This window comes from Miniopterus natalensis, chromosome 2, assembly GCF_054644295.1.
Source record: "Miniopterus natalensis isolate mMinNat1 chromosome 2, mMinNat1.hap1, whole genome shotgun sequence".
Taxonomy (NCBI): Eukaryota; Metazoa; Chordata; class Mammalia; order Chiroptera; family Miniopteridae; genus Miniopterus; species Miniopterus natalensis.
Genome location: NC_142082.1, coordinates 105,702,330 through 105,719,750, shown reverse-complemented (window position 1 = coordinate 105,719,750; position 17,421 = coordinate 105,702,330). Strand labels below are relative to the sequence as shown.

General features: G+C 36.3%; 1 protein-coding gene across 2 annotated transcripts in view; it reads right to left on the bottom strand.

The window, feature by feature from the left end:
• The window catches only part of KDM5A (lysine demethylase 5A), an 82,660-nt gene extending 66,161 nt beyond the window's left edge, over positions 1-16,499 (bottom strand). The window contains exons 1-5 of one of the 2 annotated variants that reach the window (XM_016224856.2): positions 16,145-16,493; positions 13,625-13,702; positions 12,501-12,623; positions 3,906-4,076; positions 1,759-1,893 (exon numbers count right to left, since the gene is read on the bottom strand). In XM_016224856.2, the coding sequence (XP_016080342.1) occupies positions 1,759-1,893; positions 3,906-4,076; positions 12,501-12,623; positions 13,625-13,702; positions 16,145-16,309 (672 nt within the window). In that variant the 5' untranslated portion in view covers positions 16,310-16,493. Of the gene's footprint in view, positions 1-1,758; positions 1,894-3,905; positions 4,077-12,500; positions 12,624-13,624; positions 13,703-16,144 lie in introns of both variants that reach the window. The other variant, XM_016224857.2, reaches the window with a different exon arrangement.
• Between the last annotated feature and the right edge of the window lie 922 nt (positions 16,500-17,421).

Sequence of the window (17,421 nt, the reverse complement as noted above, 5' to 3'; positions counted from 1 at the left end):
ACAACTGATATACTGAAATCACTAAAGCCAAAAAGGATGGAAGTTGATTATCCTTAGAGAGAAAGGGACACTCTGCCCACAGAGATAGGCAGAGATTAAGAATGAACACCTACGGTTTTGTGTATGGGCAAGAAATTGGAGTTCTATCAGAACGACTTTTTCTTTCTTACTGAAATAGAAAACTAGAGATAAGGCATACTGGCAATATAGTAATAATAAATATGAGTTTAAGAAATTCTTAATTGCAAATCCTGAAATGGTTCTAGTTTCTTCCTGATATCAACCAATCTGATTCCAGTGACAATTATTACAATGGGTAAAAGTATTCTATGTAGTCCCTACTCTCATACTAAGAAAGACAAATAAAAATAAGTAGAACTTTTTTATAGTTTTAGAAGAAACATCAAAAGGGATTTCATCACAAGCTGGCAATTGATTAGATGGGCAAGGCCACCCAGGGCAACTCTTCAGAATTGAATCATCAGGTCAAAGAGACATCATGTCAAGTGTTTCAGGTCTTAAAATAAATCCTGACCCAAAAGTGATCAGAGCTTCTCATACCAATCATAGTAATAAAAATCACTTAATGACTAAACCAGAATTAACTAATTTATAGTAGGGCTATCACCTTCCAACGAATTTCCATAAGTTCATATTCCCCATCCAAGACACCTATCTTTCTGCTATCAAAGTACCTAAGAAGCGAAATGATTACATCAGGAGGTTATTTAATAAGCATAAACTCAGGACAAGGGAAGAAGACATGGTATGAAAGAGAGATGTCCCCTGAGCTCTAAAAAAGCAGGATAAAGTATCACTAGCCTGCCTCTCCAATGACAAGACTCCTTACCACCCAGATACAGTATCTCTTGTCTTGGACTATCTTCCTTCTCTGATTCCTACTTTCAGTGTAAACCATTTCCATTCGTTTAACACATTGTTTTTTAGATATGTTAGTCAATGATTAGCATCCAGTTAAGCTGTATTTTGATCTACTCTTATGTTTAACTTAAATGGATCACATCTCAGAGTTCTAAGGGCATCTCACTGTCCCAGGTTACAGACTTGTCTTTAACAAAAATCTTAGAAAATACAACTTTGGGGCCCTGGCCAGGTGGCTCAGTTGGTTGAAGCATTGTCCCACACACAAAAAAGATTTCGGGTTCAATTCCTGATCGGGGCATGTACAGGAGACAGTGGATCAATGTATCTCTTTCACATTAATGATACTCTCTAAAAATCAATGAAAACATATCCTTGGGTGAGGATTTAAAAAAAAACAAAAAACCTTTTGGTATCACAAAGAAATGGGAATACTAAGGGAGAGCAGACAAAAAGAGATTAGGGCACTTTTCTTCTGCTATATTCATTAAGCTTTGAAATTATTTTAGGTTACAAGAACACTATAGATGTTACAATGGAATGATCCAGACACTAAGAAACTTATACTCTGGTTTTTAAAGGAATGACAAGTGAAATATAAAACCACTCTTTCCTACTCCTCTCATTTCTGCTAATCATTTCACCGGCATGTCTGTGAAACTGACCCTACAATATCCAGAGTTACCCTCTGACTAGCCATTCCTGTCAAAAACTGTTCAAGATTATCAAAAAGCTTTCTAAATCAAACCAAACTGAATTTTATAATTTCTTCCCCATTCATTTCAAAAGTAATTGAAAGATAGGTCTCTTTTAAGTTTTAATGAATAAGAGTATGTGAATGACCTCCCATAACCAGATGCACATGGAAATGGATACCTGAGACTTGACACGTCTTGTTCTCTTTGGCAGAATATTCATTCTTGTGCCCGGCTCTGGGGAAGTTTGGACTTCAGTGCCAAGAACCTCAGGCTCCACTTTTTCCTTAAGATCTAAATTAGGCATTTGTACACCCTAAAGAATTAGAGCACAGAAAGAAAGCAGATTCACTGATAAGAGATCAGATTTGAGACTCAGGCGGGAAGTAATAAATATCCAATAAATCCCTAATACTACATGAAACCAGATGACAATTCTCTCACCAAATTGATCTATATAGATTCAAGACAATTCCTATTAAAATTCTAGCAGGCTTTTGTAGAAATTGAGAAGCTGATCCTAAAATTTATGTGGAAATGCAAATTGTTTAGAAATTCTGGAAAAGAGAAGAACAAAGTTTGAAGACTTAAACTACTGGATATCAAAACTTACTACAAATTTTATTAACCAACGTCATCCCAATAAATTCAGTAAGAAAGAAAAAATAAGTAAAATAAAATGTTTTCAAAAATGTACTAAAAAGCTTTAATACTAAAGACAGCACAATATTGGTGTTAGGGTAAATATATAGATCAAAGAACATAACAGAGACCAGAAATAAACCCACATATTTAAAGTCAACTGATTTTCAACAAAGATGCCAAATCAAATCAATGGGAAAAGGGTAGTCGTTTAAACAAATGGTGCTGGTACAATTGGATATTCATACACCCCTCTGTCCATCAAACAAACTTATATACCTTTACCTTGTTCTGTACACAAAAAATAACTCAAAATGGATAAAAGACTTAAACAAAAAGGCTAAAACTATAAAAGTTCTAGATGAAAACAAAGAAAGAAATCTTTGTGGTCTAGGGTTAGGAAAAGATTTCTTAGCTCTAACAACAGAAACACAATCCCACAAATGGGGAGGAAAAAAGTTTGATAAATTACTCTTCAAATAGACACCATTATAAAATAAAAAGATAAACTATAGACTAGAAGAAAATATTTGTAAAATCATTTTCTGATAAAGAACTTGTATCTAGAATATACAGTGAAGTTAGAACAAGTGTAAGATGAGAAACAACCCAATAAAAAAGATTTGAACAGACACTTCATAAAGGAAGATATACAAATGGCTAATATGCACATGAAAAGATGCAGAACACCATTAGTCATTATACACCCACTAAAATGGCTATAAGCAAAAACACTGACAATACCAACTGCTGCAAAGATGTGGAGAAACTGGAAGCCTCTACATTACTGGTGCGAATGTAAAATGGTTCAGTCACTTTGGAAAAACAGTTTGGCAGTTTCTTAAAAAGTTAAACATAAACTTACCATATAACCCAGCAATTCCACTCCTAGGTATCTACCCAAGAGAAATGAAAACATATGTCCACACAAAGACTTGTATTTGAATATTCACAGCATTATTCATGATAGCCATAAACTGGAAATAATCCAACTGTCCATCAACTAGTAGTACATGGATAAACAAATGTGGTATATCCATATGATGAAATAGCATTCAGCCATAAAAAGGAATGAAGCGCTAATACATGCTAAAACATGGATGAGCCTTAAAAACATTAGGCTAAGTGAAAGAAGCCAGACACAACATCATATTGTATGATTACATCTATGTGAAATTTCTAGAAAAGGCAAAACCACAAAACCAGAAGGTAGATCAGGAATTGTCTAGGTTTGAAGGTAGGAGCAGGAACCAACTACAAATGAACACAAAGGAACTTTTTGGGCTAATGAAAGTATTCTAAAACTAGATTATGGTATATAATTTACTAAAGCTTATTTACTGTGTATCTACAATGAGTGAATTCTATAGTATGTAAATTATACCTCAATAAAGCTGTTAAAAATACATAAAACAAAGAGGAGGAATTTTTCAAAAAGTGTAAACAGAAGGACTTATTTTAAATAAATAAGAAAACAGCCTTCATTCCCATTAGCCTTTATCTTGTAAACCACCAAAAATAACTGATTTTTAAACTACACCTTGCTCCCCCAAATTCTGGTACCTGAAGAAATCCTTTTCAACTTGCTACGCACAGTCAACTGCTAACTTGTTATGGTGAACACAGTCTAAGGTTTATACATGGCAGACTGGATTTATCCACTCTTTAAAAAATGATGCATCTCACCATAAGGCTGACACCAGACTGGAAAAGCTCATATGGGTAGAGAATTCTTTCATAGTGTGACTTCAAAAGAGACCCAGTTCCTTTTCCTGGCAGATATCCCAAGCGGCTACCCACTTTAGACCATTTCTTTTCTTTGGTGACCATTTCAAAACCTCCTTTGCTGGCAACAATCTGAAAAGAAAGTAAAAATTATTTAGGGAAAGAGGGTAAATTCATGTACTCTGACTCTAAATCTTGCTTGCTAAATACAAAAATTATTCTGGGCCTAGATTTCAAATTTCCTTTCAATAAATACCTGACAAACCTGAAACCAGTCAACATTTTAAAATATGGAACGAGATGATGATTTTTGAAAGTTTTAAACTTTATTACTTAATGTTATTGTGCCTACCTTAAATGAACCAGGCATTCAAAAACATTTAATGAATTTACACTTTGTACATTATATGCCTAGAGAAAACTAAACACATATATGTTCTCCATATCCTCAAGGACCTCAAAATATAAAATAAGAATTAAATCCAGACCAAAGAGAGACATGGGATTATATAGTACAAAAGAAACATAATTCCTGAAATTAGAAAATACACCAAATAACTTTAAACTTTAATAAAAATGTCAAGCAAACAAAGGATTCGGAGGATATTCTGAAAAAGAGGCTATAATTTTTCTAAAGGAGAAAAGTTTTACATGGAAGATTATAAAGGAATAATATGGAAAGATCAGATGATAATTATTAGATTTACTGAAATGTAGCACAGAATGTATTAACGTAGGAAGTAATGAGATAAACTGGCCGATTTGGCTGAATACTCACATCAAACCTGGCACTGTATAAAATATACATGTATCAAGGCCCCTATCTTCCAGAAGCTAATATTGTGCATCTTTCATACTCTAAAACACAGGCAGGGATAAAAAAGCTGTGGGACATATACACCATGGAATACTACAGAGTTGTAAAGAAGAAGGACCTTGTACCCTTTGGGACAGTATGGAAGGACCTGGAGAATATTATGCTAAGCAAAATAAACCAGGAAGAGAAAGATAAACATCACATGATCTCACTTGTATGTGGAATCTAACGAACTTAATAAACTGATGAACAGAATAGATTCAATGACATGGAAGTATGGATCAGACTGACAAATCTCAGAGGGATGGAGGAGGGTGGGTGGGTGGAAGGGGAAAGATTTACCAAAGAGTTCATATGCATATATGCACAACCCAAGGACATGGACAATGGTGTGGAGAGGGACGGGGGAGAGGGGTGGGAAGGGGTGGAATGGGTCACTGAGGAGAAAAAGGGACATCTGTAATATTTTAAACAAAACTAAACACACTCAAAAAAATTTTAAAGATAAAATACAGGCAGTTTCCAGTTTCACTGACAACATAATAAAAAGGACCGTGGAATAGTTATTTGAACTCAAAGTAATTTTCCTCTTTGAATATACATTACTGTATTTACCATATCAAAAGAGTTAGAAAAATTAAACACAGAATTACCACATGATCCAGCAATTCCACCTCTAGGTATATACCCAAAAGAACTGAAAGCTGGGATTCAGATAGATACTTGCATAGGAATGTTCACAGCAACATTATTCACAATAACCAAAAGGTGGAAACAATCCAAATGTCCATCAAAAGATTAACGGATCGCGCAGCCGACGTGGGTCAGAGGTTGAGCATCGATCTATGATCCAGGAGATTGTGGTTCGATTCCTGGTCAGGGCACATGCCCGGGTTGGGGGTTTGATCCATGGTGGGGGGCGTGCGTGCAGGAGGCAGCCAATCAATGACTCCCTCTCATCACTGATGTTTCTCTCTCTCCCTCTCCCTTCCTCTCTCTAAAATCAATAAAAAAAATATTTAAAAAAATTAATGGATAAACAAAATGTGATATACACATACAATAAATACTATTCAGCCCTAAAAAGGAATAAAATTCTGATACATGTGACAACATGGATGAACCTTGAAAACATGCTAAGTGAAATAAATCAAACACAAAAAGATGAATATGATTCCACTTACATGACATACCTAGAATAAGCAAATTCAGAGAGAGAGAAAGTAGAATAGAGATTTTACCAGGGGACATGGGGGGAGGGGTGAAGTTCTGGAAATGGATAGTAGTATAACATTCTGAATGTACTTAATGCCACTTAAAAATGATGAATTTTATGTTATATATATTTTATCACAACTTTTTTAAAGGCTAAGAGCATGTGCTCTGGAGCCAGACAGACAAGAGTTCAAATCCCAGCTCTGCTACTTAATAATTGTATGACCTTGGGTAAGTTACATAATTTGCATCTCAGATTCCTCACTTTAAAAAGTTATAACAACAGTACCTACTACACCTCTTTATGAAGATGTTGTGAAGACAAATGAAGTAAATAAAACATGAAAAGCATCAGGACACAGTAAGTGTTATATCAAAGTGAGCTGTATTGACTGGCCGGGCATGGCTCAGCAGTTAAGCATCCACCTAGAATCCAGGAGATCACGGTTTGATTCCCGGTCAGGGCATATGCTTGGGTTATGGGCTCGAACCCTAATTGGGGGCATGCAGGAAGCAGCTGATGAATGACGACTCTCTCATCATTGATGTTTCTGTCTTTCTCTCTCATTCCCCCTTCCTCTCTCTGAAATCAATAAAGATATATTAAAAAAAAAGTGAGCTGTATTATGTCTTTGTGTGGGGGCAAATGTAGGGGGGATATACATGGTAAGTGCTATATCAATGTTAGCTATATTAGAAATGTTTATGTGGCCCTGGCCAGGTGGCTCAGTTGGTTGGAGCATCATCCCAATGCCCCAGGGTTGTGGGTTCGATCCAAGGTTGGCGCACATACAGGAATCAACCAACAGGTGAGTGAATGGGTGGAATATCAGATCAATGTTTCTCTCTCCCCCCTCCCCCTCCCTGTCTCTCAAATCAATTTTTTTTAAAGTGCTTAAAAAATGTCTATGTGTGTGGGCAAGTGTGTGTGTATTGGGTGGGGGGTGCACATGTTATAAAAATAAAGGAAATGTTTTCAACTTTTGTGATCTACGATACTATTATAGTCAAAGATGGACCTAAAATTTTCCAGTAGTGAAATATCTGAAAGCTTGGTAGAAACACACGTAAGTTCACATGCACAGAGTTGAACACATCTCTAATTCTTTGCCTTTCTTTCTTATCTTTCCAGTGCTTCTATACTGTCAGCTACTGTTCTAGATGCTTGAGACATGGCTGTGAATAAAACAAAAATATTTGCCTTCATGGGCTTACATTCTAGTGGGAGAAGACACACAATAAACATAATATGCAAATTCTGAAGTGATAAATCCTGTGGAAGAAATTTTAAAAAGCAGTTAAAAGGCCTCACAAGTAGCAAAAGGAGGGTAAATTGAAGTATTAGTCATAAAAAGCCTGACAAAGTTGAAATCTGAGCAAAGATGTGAAGGAAATAAAGCAGTTACCCAAACAGACATAGAGGAAGTAGCCAGAGCAAGGTCCCTAAGTTAAGAAGCAAGCCTAAAGTGTTTGAGGTACAATAAGGAAGCCAATGTGGCTAAAGCAAGTGGAGAAGACTGGTAAAGGAAGTTGGAAAGAAAATAGAAGCCCTCTCAATAATCTTTACTATCCAATACAACAATCACCATTGCATAATAATCTTCTTTGTATTCAATGCACTTGAAGCTAAATTTCCATTAGTAATGATACATCTGCATGGATCCAGTCATGCTTTCCCAACCAGTTCTTATTACTGGCACACAGCTGTGAAAATGATAGCCAGCAGAATTAGAGTATGGCCAAGGAATAAAACAAAGCTCTCTCACAAATAAATAAAAACCATGAGTGTGGCTTCATGCATATAATACTCTAACAATCTAACAAGCCCTAATACTATAAAAACACAAAACCTTACACTTGTTTTTATTCAGCTGACAGGTTCAAGGATTAGCATGCACAATTTCAAAATATAAACCATTCATTCCAAACATACACAATGCAATATATTACAATGGTCACTATAAAAACATCACTTAAGAATCATGCCCTATAAAAAGAAACATGGCATACATTTAAATTGAAAACAATGAAGAGAAGACCTTAATCAAAATGTGACCAAAGAGTAATGTCAATCAAGGCCAAAATTTCAGTCCAATGACAAATGAAGTCTGGCTAGCAAGAGATAATTATAACAGAAATAAAGTAGTAATAGCACTGTATTATACTTAAAAGCTCCCTCTCAGAACTCCACTAAAGACAGTAAAGGAACACAAAGACATAATCCCAAGAGGACAAACAGGCCAAGAGAAAGCAGGTGTACAAGTGATAACCCAACTGGCAAAAAACAAACAAACAAAAAATAAAAACCAAGCCTGGCCAGGTGTGGCTCAGTGGTTGAGCATTGACCTAGGATCCAGGAGACTGCGGTTCAATTCCTGGTCAGGGCACATACCCAGGTTGCGGGCTCAATCCCCAGTCGGGGACGTGCAGGAGGCAGCCAATCAATGACCTTCTCATCACTGATGTTTCTCTCTCTCTCTCCCCCTCTCCCTTCCTCTCTCTGAAATCAATAAAGATATATTAAAGAAAAAACAAACAAAAAAACAAACACCTGCAATAAAACAGAAGCCAAGGAGAAGCTTTTGCAACACAGAACCTGAAAAGGCTTATGAAATGGAAGCAGAAGTACCTTTAAAATTAGGGATGGCAATGAACAAAGAACATGATTGGCTGAAAACCTGTATAAAAGCAATTAGACCACCACCGCTAAGCACAACCAGGCAACTATCCCTCTGCAACCCCAGCAGAAGACTAGAGATTTTGAAATTAAGGGACTCTACCCTATGAAAGCAGTAAGTAAACTATAGGATCAGTCTAATAGTCTAATCAGCCTAACAGTCTAACATCCAATAAGAGAGTTTAAGTGGAAGAAACTGTCAAAAAACAAATACAAGAAAAATCACAAGAACTCAAAGATGTGAGTTTAGAGAGTTTATCATGTGCAATAAAAATATTGAATAAAAATAAACACATACCAATGAATATCACTGTGAAATCTCAAACCACTGGGAATAAAGATTAGATCCTAATGTCTTCAAGAAAAAGAAAATCACATAGAAAGGAACAAGAATTAATACAGCATTGTTCTTTCCAACAGAAATACTGGAAGCCAGAAGATTAATGAATAATGCTTTCAAAATCCTAAAGTACAATGATTTACAATTTAGACTTCTAAACCTCACCCAAACTACCAATAAAGTTTTGAAACTTTTTTAGACAAGCAAAAAATTTACGTCCCATTTACCTTCTTGCTCACTAAACCAGAAGAGAAATGTTTCACCAAAATAGGAGTAAACCAAGTAGAAGAAAGACTTGAAACATGGAGAGGCAAAGGGAATTCCCAGAATAATAGTGAAATGAAGTTCCAGGCTGACAGCTGACCTTAAAAAACAAACCAGTCTGCATTGGAGCATGAAAGAAAACTCCAGAGGAATGGCTCCACAAAAATGAAACAGATTATCTGATGGGTAAAATCATGCTGAGAGAATTATACTTCTGCTGAAAAATCTGAAAATAGATAGTTATAAACAAAACATACAAAACATAAAAAAGGGGGATTATTAACTCCAAGGAAAATAAAAATTAGTATAAGGAAACAATCTTAGCACCCTATAAGGCTCAAGTACAAATAATACTTGTATTTTATACAGTCACAGTACTAATTTATTAATAAAAATTTGACTTAACTACACTAGAAGGGGACAATAGACCTGGAATTTGTGAGAATTCTTACACCCGTTCCCCATTTCTAATAGTAGAAAATCAGTATATAATATTTAAAACTAAACAATGAAGAAGTAGCATAATGAACATATTATTTGGAAATATAAAGATCAAAATCAGAAAGAGCTAAAAGAATTGAAAGTGATTAGCTCTAAAGAGTGGGAATGGGAATGAAAAGGTGGAGAAGAGAGAACACTGGTTTTCCAAAAAAAAATTTTTAAGTGCTAGAATAAATGTTCCTTGATGCACTGATTATAAACAGTAATTGTTAATGTGAAACTCCATTAAATTATAGACATTCCAAGTAACACTTTTTATTATCAAAAATAAGGGAGAAAGATAAAGTGATTTAATCAGAACAGGAAACTATCACACTGACAATTAGCTCAAAGATGCCTATCAACTGTCAGCCAAAAATGATATGTATTTTTTAAAGGGCATACCTAACGACATAAAAATATCAGAACTCCAGCCTGTCCAGTGTGGCTCAGTTGGTTGGAGCATTGTCCTGTACACAGAAAGTTGTGGGTTCAATTCCTGGTCAGGGCACATACCTGGGTTGCGGATTTGATCCCCCAGTTGGGGTGCATATGGACAGGCAACAAGTCAGTGTTTCTCTCTCACATCGATGTTTCTCTGTTTCTCTCTCCCACTTTTCCTCTCTCTCTCTACAATCAGTAAGCATATCCTCCGGTGAGGATTAAAAAAAGGAAAAAAAACTAACAAACACATATATATATGAGAAATCTCAGTATTTTTTGTACAGCCTGAACCTCTTGCTAGAAAGTAAAACGTCATGCTAATGAAATAGTCACCCAATGATAGAGATCAGAATAGTGGTTACTTTGGGGGAGAAATACTGACTGGGAGGGAGATAAAAGAGCCCACAAGAGTGTTGTAAATGTTCTATATCTTGATCTGGGTGGTGGTTCCACGAGTGTACACATATAAAAAGATCTATCCCACTGACATTTAAGATTTGTACTAAGTTACACCTCAATATAAAGAAAAAATTTTCATGTGGTAAGAGGCAGCAATCTCACTGACATTTAAGGAACCAAAATATTATAAACAAAATAACTACAGATCAAAACCTGTCTGCCTTTTATCTTTAAATCTTAGTTTTATAAGCATTCTCAAAGGTTAGGGGAAATAGATGTCCATGTGGACGTAAAGACAAGACTCCAGTAAACCCCAGAACAATCAAACTTAACCTTTAATCAACATATTGTCAATACATTCTCTAAGTACTTAAACATTTTATTAGTATTCTCCCTTTGCACAAAAAGGAACTGAATTTTTTCAAGATAGAGTTAAACAGTTCAGATGATAAATGTTAAAAAGAAATTGTGAAAAATTATAGATTAGGTTAGCTCCAAAGTCCCTTCCTAATTCTGAAATTCTACAACTCTATAAAACCAAGAATGCAACCTAATTTGCCATCTAATTCAACCTAATGTTTACCCTTAATTGCTAAAAGAGAGAATTCTTAAAACAAATATTTATCCCAATGGTTCCCTATAAGATACAAACCCAATCCCTCAAATTCACTATAATTTGCCCTTTGGTATCATAGGTTTTCATATAACTACACTAGATAATTCTTAGCACAGTGCTTAATTACTAACATCATTAAGGACTGATAAAACAAACCTAGAACTATATTTTAGCATAAGATTACACTTCCCAGAATTTTTGGTATGAAATAAAAATTTTAGAGATTTCTGACCTGACATTAATTTTCAAACATATCATGAAAAATAATTTAAATATAATTATTTTCACTTTTTTCCTTGAAAGTGAAATCTTCCAAAATTAACTCTGTAATTTAAATAAGAAAAAATTTCAAAATAGTGTATTGATCATAGGACATAAAAGACCACAGAAATAAGTTGAGCCCCAGCCAGTGTGGCTCAGTTGGTTGTAGCATCGTCCTATACAGCGAAAAGTTGAGCGTTCCAGTTCCCGGTTAAGAGGACATACCTAGGTTTGATCTGTCCAAGAACAGGAAGGCAACTGATCGATGTTTCTCTCTCACATCAATGTCTCTGTCCTTCCTCCTTCCCCTTTCTCTAAAATCAGTAAGCATGTCCTCAGGTGAGGATTTTTTAAAAATTGTTTAAAAAATAAGTTGATTTGCAAAATTCCTCAGATAATCAAGCTGTCTTCACTCACAAGTAAGAGCACTCATTAATTTCTATTATTGTATTAACAAGTATGTCTTCAAGGTAATTGTTATAATTACCTTGTAGGTCAGTTAGTTTTCTTCACATTAGAGAATGTAACGTTACATAGTTAACCTAAGTTTAGGCAAATATTAGTCTAAACACTTTAACCTTAAGTTTGTGAGCTATTATTCATTCTACTGGATAATGCTGGCTTCAGTTAACCATTTAACACTACTTACAGGTATTAATACAACCGATATACACCACACAGAAGAATGTTGAATAACATCTCTCTTTAATGTACCAAATTTACATTAAGTAGAAAAAGTGACAAGCTCAACACAGTACATTATATACTCAACACAAGATAATATTAGGTTGGTGTCATTTCTTTTCCATTATTGTGTACAACAGAGCCTACTAATCTGAGTCATTAAATATTAATCTCATAACAAAGTATAAAACAGACTTTAAAGATAACTTTGAGATCTCTCATTTCTATTCATGTTTGCACTTCATTATTAAACAAATCCTACATAAGAAGTGATGTTTTCCATCAAGTTTATTTGAAATTTCTAATTTTATAAATTCATTAGCCTCTGCTCCAATTTCTAAACCCAGTAAAACCCTCACCTTGCTCAAAGCATACAGATCCAGGATTTTTCTCTCCACCACAGGGATCTTCAAAGTAGATCCTTGAAGTTCCCAAAATTTTGCTAGTTGATCCAAGAAGTCCAGTCTCACTCTCGTCATTGCCTAAGATTATTAAAACACAGAAATCAGAAATAAGAACTACATTATGGTTGAAAATAAATGTGTTTCACTTAACAGAGGTACTGAGTTCTCTAAAGAAATTCAGATTTTCATTATTGCTTACTCCAACCTTGTAAAGTAAGCTAATAATAAAGAAGCAAAATATTTCTAATAAACTTTATTCATTAAGGCTAAAAAGTTACTCTAGTATATGTGAACAGTTCTCATATTATCAACCAAAACAATTTTCTGGATGAAGGTGGCTTATCTTCAAGCTATCAGAAAATTTAGTAGATCGAATTATTCTGTTTCTAAGCATTCTGCCACTGTATCTGTAGATAACATGCTTATTTAAGGTACAGCAACTCTCTACCTCACTGATATTAAGATCCTTCATCAAGAATCTAATTATAAGAGACTAAAGGAAAAGATATATATTAAAATCTCAGAAAATGTTTTAGGATCACCAAGGGAAAAAAAACCTCAGCATGATATATTAAGCCTTAGCTAAGATTTCTCTTTTGTATGCCAAAACAGTTTTTTACCACACTAAAGAATCTTCTGAAAATCTGGCAGACAAGAACAACAATTTTTAAATAGAGAGATTAGTAATATTTAAAGGGAGATCTTAATAAATCAGATTAATTTGAAGATTTTAATTTTAAAAATTAAAAATTAATTAAAAATTTGCTCTCCTGGAAAAGTCAAAAAAGAAAAATGAGTGAAGAAAGTACAACTTAAGAATTTCAGGTTTCTGAAAATAACTAAGCTGGATATTTCAACTATGAAAAATATGGCTAACGGTAAGTTTCCCCTAATCCCAGTTAAGTGGAAAAACAGTAATAACTACTTGAGACAATTTTTTTAAAATCAGAAACTTCCTTCCATTCAATCCCAATTAACATTAACTCTGAGACCTGGTACATGAACTTCTCAAAGTTCTCTGCCAAGAGCCCTAACATAAAAAATGATTCAGCAGGCAGCAATGGTGATATAGTACTCACTTCAAGTTCATTCAGGCGCTGGACTCTGGGTGTGAAACGAAAGCTTTTTACTTCACAGGCAAATGGAGGTTGCCAATCCTAAATAGAAAGCATACTGGTACATAAGCAAGGAATGCGTTATTCCTTCCCTTAATTTAAGGGGTGAGTTGTCACAAACTATGATGACAAGAGAACTACTAAAAAGTCGTCTTTATCATAAAGAGACAGAGTAGTATCTTTAGATAAAATATTACTTATCTCCAATTACTTATCTCTAATCTTCTTAGTATTAAAATTTTATCTATAAATCCTTAAATCTCTCAAGTACCATTATTTACATCCCACAATTATGCTTTCCTCAATTACTCAAGTAGAATGCAGTGAGCTCATGTATCTCAAAGCAATGTCTAATAAACATCTAAGCTTACAAATTCAAAAGAAAACAGAATTTAAAAGAAACAAAAAAGGGTACAATTGAAGGTTAAAAAGTAATTTAAGTACTTATATAATTGGACATGTTTTTTCATTCATGTATAATGTGACACAGCACTTTACAGTCTATGTTATATAAATGTCTCGTTCAAAGCTCCACTTATGGGCATCCAAATATTAAAAAACAAACAACAACAACAAAAAACTAAGCAAACCCACAGAACAAGGACAATTTCCAGATTGGAAATGCTGTATAACTAAATGAGATTAGCACAATGCAAGTAGGGTTCTAGAGAACATAGTTTGATTTGGCCTAAATAATAGTAAATTACTTAAAAACCTGACTAATCAAAAATATTTATCTTACCTTGGAAACTAAAGAAATCCACCAGTATTGAAATCAAATTAATTGAAATTAAATTTTCATTAAGTGACATACAAAGAGAAGGTATATTATTTCAACCTTTTTTGAAATAATAAAAAACATGTTTTGTTTTGTTTTACCAAAAGGGACCTTAAACAGAATTTCTAAGTCATAAAGACAACAGAGTAAGTAAAAATATGGTTTAGGAAAAACTGCAGTGCTTAAGGTTTTGTCAATATTAGGTAATTTTGATAGAAAAAAATTTAAATAAAGCTTTTGGAGGATGGCAATGCCTACCTATATCATCACTCACCATAGCAATTATCTGTTAATGCTTTACTTGCACTGACAGTCTATAATGTTAACCAAATTCATTTAGCATAATAGGAGTAGCATGTCTGGGTTTTAGTAGCAAACGGATCTAGGTTCAAAATCTACTTTGACACTTGCCCAAGATCGCACATTTGATAAGTTATTTAACTTATCCAGACTCCCCTCTTTGTCTGCTAGGGCTTCAAAGAATATTCACTGAAATTATCTATAGGTGCTAAATTAGCTCCTCTCTCCTCCCTCCTATCTTAACTCTTTTTATTCACTGCACATAACTGGTAATGAAAGTAGAAGCTTTTTTAAATGCAAAACAAGTAACCGTACTTAACATTTTAGTTGTATTATCAGTAGATAAAACATAAAGCAAGGTGTCCCTTTAAGAAACACTAAGGGAATGGTTCACAAACTTTCATGTGCATTAAAGATCATCTGCGAGTACTCGCTAGAAAAGCATTAGATCTTCCACATACAGAAACTAATTCTGATCTGGGAATGAGGCCTAGGGATCTAAATTTTAACAAGCATCCAACTGACCTTGGTGCAGGTACACCAAGAACATCATTTGAAAAGCACCGGTCTACTGGGTAAAGAATCTTTTGACCTTGAACAAATCACTCAGCGTCTTGGGGCACTAATTTCCCCAAACAAGGGGGGGGGGTATCTACTTTCTTTGCCTTAAATATTGAGGTAATTAACCTACACACACACACACCAAAAAAAAACCCGGTTATTTGAAATAATTGCTATTTGTAAATTTCTGATCCACCGTTCCTTCTATCACAAGATTTGAACGTTTTCTTCCATGTCTATCACTGACAATTCTTCCTAAACCTCTACATTTTAAAAATAAATGCTGCTCCTCTTCCCCAGGGAAGGTTTTTTCGTTGCAGCAGTAATTAGTCTGGGGTTCTTGTTTGGTGATACCATCCTATGGGGACTAGAGCTCAGATTACTGTTTAAGAAACCTTAGCTCTGAGATGAGGCCTGCAAATATTTAACAAAGCATCAATAGGGCTTGGATAAATAAACAGCCGACAGAGGACAGTTTTTACTATCCTGCCGTAATAAGGTCTGTACAGGAGTGTAGGACATATCATGCCATAATACTTCAAACCTCTCATCGGCTAACGAAAGGCCTAAAGCCTTTTGTTACCCTTGCCCACAACCCAGGAAGAAAAGTATCAGTTCCCAAATTCTAAGCGGAAAGGCCCCAGGGACACCACTCTATAGTATTCAGACAAGCGAACATAAGCGCAAAAGTAACCAAGGCAAAATAAGTCCAGAAACTTAGCTTCTAGTTGTTGAGAAATAAAGGAAGGTAAATATGAAAAAACAGAAAGACCGGAAGAGTAAACCTAAACGAAGTGCATCGACTTCCCCCCTGTCTCTTCTCCCCTCTCCTCAGACGCGGGTACCTTGGGCGGTCGAATTTTGCAGATGCCGGTTTTCTCCGCCAAAGGCCGGATGCGGCCGATAAAGCTGAGCGGGTCTGTGAACTCTTCCCAGCTGGGCTCAAAGACTGGGCACTCCGGCGGTGGCACAAACTCTGCCGCGTAGCCCCCCGACCCCACGCCCGCCATGGCAAAACTCAGGGGGCCCCCGTGAGGGAAACAGGTGGACAAAGGCTGGTTGAAGCCCACCGAACTCTCTCACGTCCCCTGTCAGGGGCCGAAGCTCATCTTCTTGGACAAGACAAGCTCAACACTGGAACCCCAGAATCGCTTCCTCCTTCGTTTGTTATTGTTTCCTTCGGGGCTTTTCCTCACTGGGCTAGGACTTTTCCGGAAGTTAACGTACAGTCAGATCCCTCCGCCACCCCAGGAACAGAATCCCTCCGCAGCAACACGACGCCTGGTCCTACAACCCTCCTTCTTCCTCCCTTTCCCGGTAACTCAGTGTTGTTCCTTGTCTCCTTGTCCGTGAAAGTTCCGCGCTGTCCGACGACTTCAACCGGCACACCTAGGAGGTTCCACGATCTCTCCTTTGGGGAGGTGGGGGCAGCCCTCGGAAATGAGACGGGACGCGCTCTTCCGGCGCGGAGGAATGTGTGTAAAGCCCCAGAGTGCAAAGGTTCTGCTTCCGGCGTGTGGAGGATCCGGGCCCGGGGAGTAACCCGGCTTCCCCTTGTATATACATGGACGGAAAAACGAGCCTCGCCTCGCTCGCTTCAGCGACCCCACCTCGCTTCTAGTTCATGGTGGTCTTTTTCTAACGTGTCTGTTTCCATGTAACGAATGTTTTAAGATTCTTTTGTTTTTAGCCCTTTGACTCTTAGCGTCTAATCTCGGCCACTTTATATCGCTCCATCTCCATGGCAAGTTCTGCCGGAACCCATGCCCCAAATCCTAACGGCTGGCAGAATTGCTTTTTGTCCACATAACGGCTTTTGACGTTGCTTCTCCACCGGCTGCCGTGCCCCAGGTCATCTATCTCCACTGCAGCCACTTTCCTCTGGCATCACTTCCTCCCTAATCCTTTCTCAGTTTGCTCTAAAAGCTGTGGCGACTGTTCAGAACCTGCTCGTCAAAAATCTCTATGCCTATATCCACCTCCACTTGCTCCAAATTGTGGAGAATAATGTAGAAATGACCAAAGAAACCGTGAGAGGGTAGTTCTTAGGATTAAATACTTGTTGGAAGGCTGACTTAACTTCCCGGCTTGTTGTCATCCTCCCGGCGCTCGGCTTCCCCCA